Consider the following 11,739-nt stretch of genomic DNA (forward strand, 5'->3'; position numbering starts at 1 on the left):
CCCCAGCTGATGACTAAAACAGGTCATGAGCCTTCCATGCTCTTCTGGTCTTCCAGAAAGTGAGAACAGATGGAGTCACCGTTGGAGGTGTTCAAGAGATGTGTAGATGTGGCACTTCAGGGCATGCTCTAGTGGCAGAGGTGATTTTTTTTTGTGGGTGTTTTTTAGTGGAGAGTGTGTGGTTGTTTGTGTTTGGTTTGGGGGGTTGATGGTTGGACTCTGTGGTCTCAGAAGGCCTTTCCAACCATGATGATTCTGGGATTCTGTGACAGCACAGAATCTGGGAGCAGAGTCCAGGACAGCCATTTTAATATCCAGACTTACATAAGGCTTGCTTCACATATAATATATATGGTCATCCACAGATTTACATCTTCAACAAATTTGTGCTTGTTTTGTATTTCATGGAATGAAATATTATATTTTAAAGCAAATCTGTATAAACATTATTTTTCTTTCATTCTAGTTGCTAACAAAAATGTACATAATAGTAGCAGAAGGTAAAAGGACAGCTTTACTGTAATCTGAATCTTAGTAATTTTTTAGTCTTAGAAACCTGCACAGGCTTTGGTCACCAAAATGATACCAGTTATATTATACCACCTGTGCTCAATGATCTGCTAATTCTTCAGAACTGATATTAATCTAAGAACTACTAATAGTTGAAGTGTTATGGTTTTAATTGTAATGTCAAAATACACATTTTTTGGTAAGAAGAAACGCAGTATTATAATAAAATGGAACATTTGTTTGTTGTTTTTTTTTTTAAATTCAGATTTCAAATGAAAAGGGTTAATACGCAAAATAAGATATTTACAAGTCACCACTGAAGATACTGAGAGCAGAATGTTAGTTCTGTTCTCATTCTTACTGAACTGCTGAATAATTAAGATCAATTAGCATAAATTAAACTACTGACTTAATTACAAACTGTGTTAATAGGTAAGTAACATTTAGAGACTATGATCTCTCCATTCTTGTAGTGGGCAAATGAGAGACCAAAAAAGTAAAGTATGAGATACCCTCTCTTTAAATAAACAAGTCCTTCCTGTGGCTCAGAAGCCTAACAGGGTACAAATATTTTCAGGTACTTCTGAATGGGTGTTCCAAGTTCGTTTTAATTAATAACATTTAAAACACAAAGACACACGTTAAATAACAAAACTGGCAAAATAAAATGTATGAAAAACAAAACAGACCTATATAGCATGCAACAGCAATTATTTATCTATTAATGAGATAATATTTCCAGTCAACACAATATCTTTTACAGTTTCTAACTGTAATGATCTCTGTGCAAAATAGACAAAATCTAAAAGTAAAAAAAAAATCCCATATCATTTAATATGTTGTTTATACCTTAGCTTGTAATGCTAACTGGTAATGAGTGTTTTGTTCAACACTAGGCAAGCAGAACACAACCTGTTGGCCAGTGCAAGGATGTACAATAACACATTCTTCCACTTCCAGTCCTCTGCATGGCACCTATGAACACACATCATGTCAACCTGAATGGAGAGTAATTATTAGGAAAACGTCTGTTATTGAATGGAACTATTTGATATGCAATTCTCTGCATAGATGGAGCATAAGATTGTGATTGCCAATCGCATCTTACTTCATAGATTTAACTTGAAATGTTCTTCTGCTAAATGCACTAGGTATTTGAAAGGTTAGTTTTTACAGCATTTACCTAATACGTACGTCACAACATAAAGGTCTGGGTCATCTTTCTGACTACTTGGGCTTAACTGTGTGAAGTATTCCAGGTTTTGTTCCAACATTTAAAAAAAAAAATTGAAAAATATCTCTAGATATTATTAAAAAATGAATAAAATATGTTTTATATTTAATTTAAAATATTTAGATAATTTAAATACATCTTTAAAATATTTTTTCACTTTTTATTTAATATTGGGATAATATTTTAAATGCAATTTCACACAAAAATGAAACAAAAGGAGATGAGTAGTTAGAGGACAAGAACATTAATAAAGAATAACATTTTTTTAATTAAGAGAAGGTACAGTAAACAAAATGCATTCAGAAAATAGATTATCAATACTTTTAAATAACATGGAGAATGACATGTAAACAGAAAACGTGTTAAAAGCCCAAACATAAGAAAGCATTATGAGTATAAAATATACTGGCTCACATTTTTAAGATAAATATGTATGTTATTCTATGTCAGTTCATTCTATGATGAACATAGAACTTCTGTAGCCATATAAGCAAGCAGAAATAAAATATTAGAATTAAAAAAAGAGATTGTCATATCAACTACTTATTGCTTCTTACAGTTATTATGTTTGCAAAATAGAAACAAAATTTAGTCATCCTTGATACAAACCACATCAAACAGCCAGCAAAACCCAGTCACCCCTGCCAGTTGGGAAAGCAGAATTTTGCAAATTTGATTACTTCACCGTTTCTCAGAAATTTCAAAGGTAATTCTGAATTTGAAGAAAATAGAGGTAGAAAACAAGTCAGCCTTCATAATAAAACAAAAGTCTGTGTAACAAGGTAATGCTTCAGTTGCTCAAGTACTGGTTATTCCCTGAAGCTCACATTTCTGGTGGAGAAAAAAAAAAAAAAAGTCTAGATTTAGCCTCTTCGTGTTCTCTTCTGTTATTCCTGAGTATCAACTATTAGCATATTACCTAAAACTCTACATTCAGTTAATTGACTCATCGCTTGAATGCTTAACAAAGTAAATGGGAGATGAGGATGAAGAGAAAAATTCTGTAAAAGACTAAATCAGATAAGAGAAAAAAGCAGCTGTAATGTTAAAGAACAGTAAATACAGAGTACACCTTACCATGGTAAGCTTCTAAGAGGGAATAAAAAAATATAGTGAAAGATGGTGATAGTACAACTGAGATCATTCTAATGCAATAATCCACAGATGGGCTTAAAAAGCAAGATAATAAAAAATTAAACTGCATATGTAATATTTTTTTTAAAACTACCTTATTTACAAATACATACTTCATGAAAATGGGGTATTTTCTGAAAAGATATGGTACAGAACTGTCAGTGTTCAAATGGCTCACCAGTTGTGCACAGGTCATAACTGCCGTTTCATCCCCACTATCAAGATCTCATTTGCTACAGTTTTCATTTCTTTGCTTTGTCCAAAAACTTGCAGAAAAAGAGAAAAAATGCTGACAATGTGGATCATGCCATGCCAGCCTCAGTTCTTAGGAAACCTGTGCTTTAATTAACAAAAGTGAGCTTAAGAACAAGCTATATGTATTTACCTACAAAAATGAAGTTTCAAATCTTATCAGTTTGGAATTCTGCCTCTTGAAGTTTAGCAGTTATTTAGTTATATTCATGTTTATCCCTCCCTGTCACAGAACAAAATTGTGAGTGAAAATGAACAGGTGAGAAGCTGACTTTGATTTCTTTATTATGGGCTCTAGTGATCATGATCTTAGACATTCATACCATTCATGCACTAACAATGAAAAATGCATTAATTATTTGTATGCACTTGTTTTGAGGCAGTTTCATTTGATGTGTAGGGTTCAAATGCATTTTAGTTGGACTCTCTCCTATGGAGCGTGTTTCTTTCATTGCTATACTTGAGAGAATTTCATGGCATTTCTCTTAATATGAACCCCTCATTGTTTGCACATAAATATTAAAAAAATGCCAATATATATTTGGATATAGTTAATGGTAAAAATAAGCAGGTGATACGTATTTGGAAGCTGTCAGCTGGTGCAAGGTGATTAACAAACACAGGAATGGGAATCCATTACATGATATAGTCTTCAGAGAGCAGTTTGCATCTATCATTTCCAATCAAATTTTTATAGTATTTTACAACACAAGAACCTCAAACCACTTAAAGTGTGTAAGAATTTAATCTAATTAAGAAGTATTACTTAAAACAGTTTAAACCTAACTCTTAAACAGAAACAATTAGCTAAAATCAAATAGCTTACTTTTCAGCTGCTGCTTCATCAGTTGTCCTTACAGTGGTACATTCTGAATGTGAGGGAGACCTTAATGTTGAACTGAGAGGAGGTGAAGCACGTAATGATGATGTAGAGAGACCATGTCGACGCATTTCCTGAATTGCACGCTCTCTACCAATAGATAGCAATTTCAGTTACATACTACTTTGGTACTGCAGGATGTTAAGGGAACATCACTCTTTTTTGGATATTTTTAACTTAGTGATTTTCACAATACTTTTCAAAGACCCTTGTTTTCTCATAATGTCACTAAACTTTTCCTTGCTTTCATGAGAAGGGTTTGGTTTTTTTTTTCACAAAAATTCAAAAAATTTATGAGGGAATTCAGAAACTGTGTAAGTTTCTTTTCTCTTGAATTAAGCAGTTTTCAAGATGGGAATATTAGATTCTGCATGACAACAGGAACACAATTTTCCATAGAAGTTCCTCACTACTGAAAAAAGCAAAAGCAAGAAAGAACAGTCACTTCACAGAAAAAAACTGCATCTTACCGTTCAAATTGTTCAGTTGTCAGTTGTCTTTTTAAAGCATCACAGTCAGACTGCAGCTGTACAGCTTTACTTCGAAGTATGGGAACCTCTCTATTATAGCTGCTTCTAAAAAAAAAATCATGAGAAGCAACAAAGTTTCTTTGAATACTGTCAGCTAGGAGCTTAGATGAATCAGAGCAAGATAAAACAAAAATAGATTCCCAACATGTTGTTTCACACAGACTAAATCAAAGACAAATTAGAAGCCATGAAAAGCAAGTGAACACAACATAATGTTTCTGGAAGAACCTAAGGTGGGAAAGAAGTGAGAAGGTGGCAACCCTCTCACCACATCCTTACTACAATACTTCATGCTCTTTTTCAGGCAAAGGTAAACACAAACATGCTTTAAAAAACAGACAAAACAAATTATTAATTTATTGATTTACTATGCTTTGTTTCAATACAAGATGGTCTTTATTTGTACACTTAAGAAGAAAAATATCAGTAACATTCTACAAAAAATACAAACATAACAAATATGGCTTCAGTAAAAATTATATAAAGTAGGCTGGAACTATCTGGCTAGCAATGGACACAACTGAATCAAATCTAAAAGCTTTATTCATGCAAGCTCAGATCAGCTAAACGCAGAGTCTGAAAACTTGTTAACTGCAGCCTTGGTGTTTGGGCCAAACTGCTTCAGCTACAAGAATAAAAATGAAAAGCAGCCTTGAAAATCTTAAGTAATATGATTAAAGATAACTCTTAGAAATTCAGCAGCTTGAATGACTCAATGCCTGGCTGCAGAACACCACTAATTGCATTATAAAGTAAGCAAAGAAAAAATCATTGAGTGTAAAATTAGTTGTCTAAATCAGAATCTACACAGCTGTGTTATTCCATAGAGTCTTTAAGACCAACATGAGATGGAGTGCTCAAAAGTCACTTCTGGAGAGCAAAGATGAACTAGCTTATTACTAAAGCACTGGAACTGAAGTGTGAAAAATTAGTTCCACTCCTAGCAGCTCAGTCCCAGGCTTCCTTTTTAGCACTCACTGTTCCTCTGACTCCAGGAAGATACAAACTACTGAAGAGATTTTATCCAGAAAGAAGTGCAGAATGCTTTTCCTGTGTTCCCTATTCTTGAGTAAAATTCTTAGAATGGTATCTTGATCCCGTATGTTGAGAACAGATGCAGAAGACAAGAGGTCTCGATGGTATCTTAGGATAAGTCCTTCAGAGACAGGCATATGCTTTCAGGATGGAGGTAAGAATTCAGAGGCCAATATGATTATTGTAAAATAGAGAAAGAAAGCAAATAGTTTTGTGAGTTCTAAGGATACTCCAAGTCAAGGATATTTAAACAAAATTAAGATAATGAAGTAAAGAACTAAAAGCATTAAGAAATATTTTAATTTGGAACTCCTATGCACAGTAATCATCATATAACAAGATTCCATTATGATATACTGTTTTTTCACAGGACATCTGGCCTTGTCACAGTAGATACAGATAGTTCTCAACAAGTAGTTTAGCTACTTAATCACTGCAGAGCCTCAATATCTCCTTTATTGTACTACACCCATATAACACAATTACTTACTCTTCACAGAGCTCAAAATTACTGCACTGGAGAACTTCACAAGTTAAACTTAGTTTTGAGAATCCTTCTAAAGTCAGAGGCTGTATCAGTGTCATTTTACATATGGAGTGGAAGCACAGGCACAAAAAAGCCAAAACTAAGTAATGGCCCAAAATATTGACATACAATTTTTGACAGTTAGAACTGAAATTTTCTGAAGTTAAATTAATTTTTATATTCTGCAAGACACAAACATAGCTGCCACAGACTTCAGTCACAGCTGTGAGCATTTGAAGATTCTGTTCTTTAAACTGCAATTACTATGAAATGAATAGTAGAAAATAAGGCACATACAACTAGTTCCTACACCTGAATATTTGCCCAGCAACATGCAGAACCTTTGAGATAAACAGAGGAAAACCAATTCAACAGAATAGCCACTATTCTGTCAAGAGAACATTTTCCTTCTTCATGCGATATCCCATCCTTTTAACAATGCAAGTACTGACATTTACAACAAACAAGAAAGGAGCCCCACAATGTGTGTGGAAGAAAAATTGTAAAAAAAATTAATAAATATGAAGTTATTTAAATGCAGTTTCATAATATTTGTACACAATAAAGGTAAAGTTAAATGAACACCCCCCTTTTTTTTTTCTTTAACTTTCATGTTTAACTTCATATTAAGGTCATTCTATTAGTTTATGTTCTTTGTATGCAATTAACTTTTTTGCCCCTAAGTAAAAAAGCCTCAGCAATTCTAAAATATGAAGCAGAGTTGCACAGGGTTGATTAATAAATGGTGTTGTCTACAGATCCACTGAGGTAACTGCTGCTTGAGGTGGACCATTGTCAGTGGTAAGTTATAGCCTTTACATAAATCAATCAAGTGTTTTTCTTGCACATTTGCATCACCATGTTACAGCTATAAACTGTTTAGGTATGCTATATTCTACATCTCATAAAGAAGCACTATCTGTCCTTTCACCTTCCATGTTTCCCTTCTCTCCCTACCTCAGTGTTTAAAAGTGGGTGTATCCAGTTTTTGCTTTCTGAAATTCTACTGTGACTTTACTCTTCACCATCTACATTTAGCTGCTACTCCTCCCTTCTTGCTATTTAATGCAGAGATACCACAGTAAGCCCAGGAGAATCATCATGTCATGATGACATGTATCACAGAAACTTCAAATTCCCAGTTCCAGGCCATGAAGAAAATTTTTCAAATTCTCCACTTCTACTGTACATGAATTCCATATACACAAAATATCCATCCCTTAGCTTCATTGTTCCAAACAGATTAATCTTTCTTTTATGAGTATTTATGTTATTTCTACTCTAGGTAGATGCACAGCATAAGAAGTTGCAGTTAGGTATAATGGGAAGTGCTCACCACATGTAGCATAGGTACACTTCAAAGGAACACTAAATGATACAGGACTTTTTTCTTAATTGTGAATATTAATAGCAGCAAAAGTACTTTTGCTTTTGTAAAGCACTATGACTTCTCTATCTACTATGTCAATGATTCTTACTTTAATCAAAGTGAGGACAATAGATGACCTCAGTATGTAAGCACATTTACCATAGATTTAATCTATTTGGTATTTTTTTGTGAGTGGTACGCATTTGTTGAAATTTTACTTTCCATTTCCTGTGAGATGCTTGATGAATCCACATTGTTCTAAAGGCGTTCAGTCTTCAGACTACTCTCCAATATAAGAACACATAATTCAAGACTAAGAAAATGTTATGCTTAAAAAGCAGAGCTCAATTAGGTTGTTTTCCAAAGCTAAGTATAAAATCAGAATCTGCGAGAGAGGTGGTTATATATTTTGGGAATTGACACACTCTAAGGCAAAGGTTAAATATCCAAATCATACTGTAACACATACATAACACTTATAGATGTACTCAACAGCTAAAAAACATTACCAATTACGACGGCTTGGCTGATTTGTAGTGGAAATACCTGCAACAGATCAGCTACCTCACTTAGTTATGTTCACTAAGAGGCTCAGAAGGAAAGGATTTTAGTGATTGTACAGAAAAGATGGCAGTTATATCAGATAAGTGAACTTCAGGAAAGGTACCATCTCTTGTGCCTGACTGGTGTGAGAAAGAGTCATGACCAGCAGAAAAAAATGAAGCAAACTTTCTGGAGTCAGACTGGGGACAAATCCAGAGAGAAGTAGAATGCTTATTCTCAAGACTGTGAAAACTCAGTAGGGTGTTCCTTCCTTTTACAGTGGGTTTCCTTTGGAACAAGTTTACTGCTTGTTCCAAACTGATGTCCACCAGAGTGCTGATGAACAAAAGCAATATGAAAGAAACTTTGTAAATGACGCCATGAAAGGCCAACAGACGTCGCTGCAAAAATCTGCTCAGCCATAATGAACATCAAGAATTTGACTTTGTAAGTGTTGTTACACAAAAAGAGTATCTTTGTAAACCACACAACATATATACACTTGTTAAAACTTACAGTTTGCTCTCGGCGAGTGTTAGCTTGTCTTTCAACAACTGAATCTCAGTATCTTTCTCTTGGGATGTTAAATGGTTTTGAAATTCTTTGTCTCTAGTGGTAGCCAGCAAAGTTTCAAGATTCTGAACTCTAAGTCTCTCACTGGATAACTGCTTTTTCACCAACTCTACTTCTGATTTTATATCTTGTAATTCACCTAGAACCTAAGGTACAAATTTTATAAATTATTAATACACTAGTCTACGGACACCAAGCTCTCTTTCATAAAGAGCTATTATAAAATCTGAAATTATTGTAAGTTTCATAGAAATGACAAGGAAAGTGAGCTTAGAAAACAAATTATTTAAAACTAGACTTAATTAAATTCAAAATGTACTTCTGTGAAATGTTTTATTGGAAGCTGGATGACTGAGTGCTGGAAATGCTTAGGTAGGTACTGGAACATGAACTGGCTTTTAACAGCAGCAGGCTTTTGCAGAAGTACGGAAATATTTACTATCTTTCATTTTCACAATTAGCTTCTTGGCTTTTTGCTGAAAACGTAGGATAGAAATGCTTGTTTTCCTCATTAGTTCTATGAATATAAACAAATTCTGAGAGGGTGAGAACTACTGTTCCCAAGGTCTTAAATATTTACAGTAACAGAAAGCCTGACCAAGTCACTAAGTAAAGACAAACGATCAGCTGCAAAGAAAAAAGTGTCAGAAACTATGGATATTTAGAACAGTTTAAGCTATTTCGAAATATGTAATGAACTTCTGCTCAATCTATCAATCAATTTGAAAAAAAATCTTTTAGGTGAAAGACTTCAATATCTAAATACAAAGTGCACTACTTACTTTTCATAAGAGTTGAAAAATTGAGTACATTGAAAAACAGTACATAAAAGCAAATTAATATAATTTGTTTCTGTAGTATAGAAAAAACTACTACTAGCCCATTTTGTATTGATAACAAATTCAATACATTCCCTCTTTTTTTGGTACAAAAACACAGGAATAGATCTGTATACTGCAAAGTTTATAGTTTATATATAAACACACGACTAGTAATGTCAATTAACTTACTATGCTCTTAGAAGTAATTTATTATTTTCCCCAAAAAACATCACAAGCAAAGAAAATTATTTTAGTATAGCAAATTAATTTGCCTTTGCTGCTTACCTCTTGATAATCCATGCTTTTGGATGCCAGCTGTCGAGATAAAAGTTCTTTGTTTGACTCAAGCTTCACACAGAGTTCCCTCACAGAAACCAGGTCTGCCAACACAGAAGACTTATCCTGTTTTTCACATTTAATATCCTCTTCCAATTTGGACATAGTTTTTGTCATGGAGGAGATTTGAGATTCGTATGCTTGATGTGCAACAATATGCTAGGAAAAGACAAATATGGATACCCCTTCAGTGTTACATGTTGAATTAACAGTTGTCTGTTGGATAACACTTTTTTAAAATATAATTTCTTTTCTCTTAAAAATAAACTTTCTCTATAAAATTAACTTTATATTATATTGCTTTTTTCTCCTCTGCCTAAATCATAGCTAAGAACAACTAATAAACCATCTCGGCAATTTTTAATCACCATCTTGAAAAATACACAAGTATTACACAAGAGTGGAATGAGGCTGGATTCAAAAGCCTAAACCTCCCAAAATACAATCTATTTTTTCCCTCATCTTACAGTATTAAAATCTCTTAACTCTTTTTGGCTAATTAAAAGCATAAGACAAAATATAGTCAATCCACAACTATTATACACTGAAACTTCCTTCGTCTCCATGTAGCTATTATTGCCTCTAAAAACATAAGCCTCATTATTTTCTGTGCTATTGGACAGGTTTCAGTATTATGGAATCCTGATTCTGGACTTGGGACTATTGCTACCAGAGTTTTACATTTACTCCAGCCACCAATGCTTCAAATACTACAATCAAAGCTTCAACAAAACTTAAGAACTAAGCCTACGAAATACTCATAAAGCTGGATGACAAAGTACTCCAAAAGCTATATGCCAATATTTTGAAGCAAGTAAACCAAAGGTTCTTACAGAGATATAATAGCACAACAGCGATGATCACCCAAGAGAAGACACCTAAAAGTACTAAAACGTATGCTGTGATTCTAATTTTGGGAAAGCAGGGAAGGGAGAAGGAAAGCATATCTAACCAAAATCAGGTATTGTTTCAAAAATTCAGTGTCCACATATGAAACATTCATGTACAGGAATTATTTTCCGTTAAAGCACTAAAAGTAATATGTTGACTTTACTAACACACACTTAAATGTATTCCACTTTCAGAATTTCATTGCACAAGTTATTACCCCTTCAATCTCCTTTTCCAGAAGTTCTACTCTCTCTCGAAGATGTCTCCTATCTGTATCTACAGAAAGGAGTTCAAGTCGTATTGAGCTGCTTTCTCCTTCAGCTTGATGAGCCTTCATTTCCCAGTCTTCAGCTTGAGTATGGAGCATTCGAAACTTCTCTAACAATTCTTGGTTTTCTTTTTCCTAGATGAAACAGTAAATCACTCTGCAATTATCAACATACCTTTAAGTTGCTTGATCTTATTTCATGCTTATTCCCTACAATATATATTTTTTTTTATTATTTTTTTTTTCCAGAAGAAAATAGATCTTACTCTATTTTCTTAGTCCCACTATCTGGGAATTAATAAAGGTATAATTCCTTTTGCAAGTCCAAATAGTAAATAATTACAGTGATGCCATTCAGTTCTATTACATGGAAGTATTTACGTTTAGCAGTTTTTAATAATTTTCAAGGCTCCCAGGGGAAGGGTTATTTTGGATTTTTCTGCATTGTCAAAAGTCACATTAGTGAGATGTACTGATCCTAATGCTGCCCTTTCCAAGAATTTCGAGTAGGAGTCCCTTTTCAGCTCTTTTACTTAACTGCACTCTCAGGCATGTTTATATTACAGCAGTTTCTGAAAGAATGATGACCTGTTCAGGCATATACACCTAAGCACTCTACCATAAAAGTACAAAACTGCAAGCTTTACTACCTACAAGTTATGCAGTGGCAGAACAAATATTGCCTGTGAATTTTTATTTGGCCCAGCTGCAAGTGCGTATCGTAAGGCAGTGATTGATTCTTTTTGCTTAACTCCATTCTCCTCTTACTCTGCTCACATCATGCACAGTGGGATAAGGATGTTCCTAGTGTGAATCAGATTTATCTAATGAGGAGGG

The 11,739-nt window shown here is 33.9% G+C and overlaps 1 protein-coding gene across 1 annotated transcript in view; it reads right to left on the minus strand.

The window, feature by feature from the left end:
* Positions 1 to 2,553: 2,553 nt before the first annotated feature.
* CEP135 (centrosomal protein 135kDa) overlaps positions 2,554 to 11,739 on the minus strand; it is a 29,941-nt gene continuing 20,755 nt past the window's right edge. Inside the window, 6 exon segments of the mRNA XM_010002493.1 lie at positions 2,554 to 2,575; positions 3,957 to 4,100; positions 4,481 to 4,585; positions 8,530 to 8,732; positions 9,693 to 9,902; positions 10,852 to 11,037. Of these exon segments, the coding sequence (XP_010000795.1) occupies positions 2,554 to 2,575; positions 3,957 to 4,100; positions 4,481 to 4,585; positions 8,530 to 8,732; positions 9,693 to 9,902; positions 10,852 to 11,037 (870 nt within the window).

The sequence above is a fragment of the Chaetura pelagica genome, unplaced genomic scaffold (assembly GCF_000747805.2).
Source record: "Chaetura pelagica isolate M959 unplaced genomic scaffold, ChaPel_1.0 scaffold67, whole genome shotgun sequence".
Taxonomy (NCBI): domain Eukaryota; kingdom Metazoa; phylum Chordata; class Aves; order Apodiformes; family Apodidae; genus Chaetura; species Chaetura pelagica.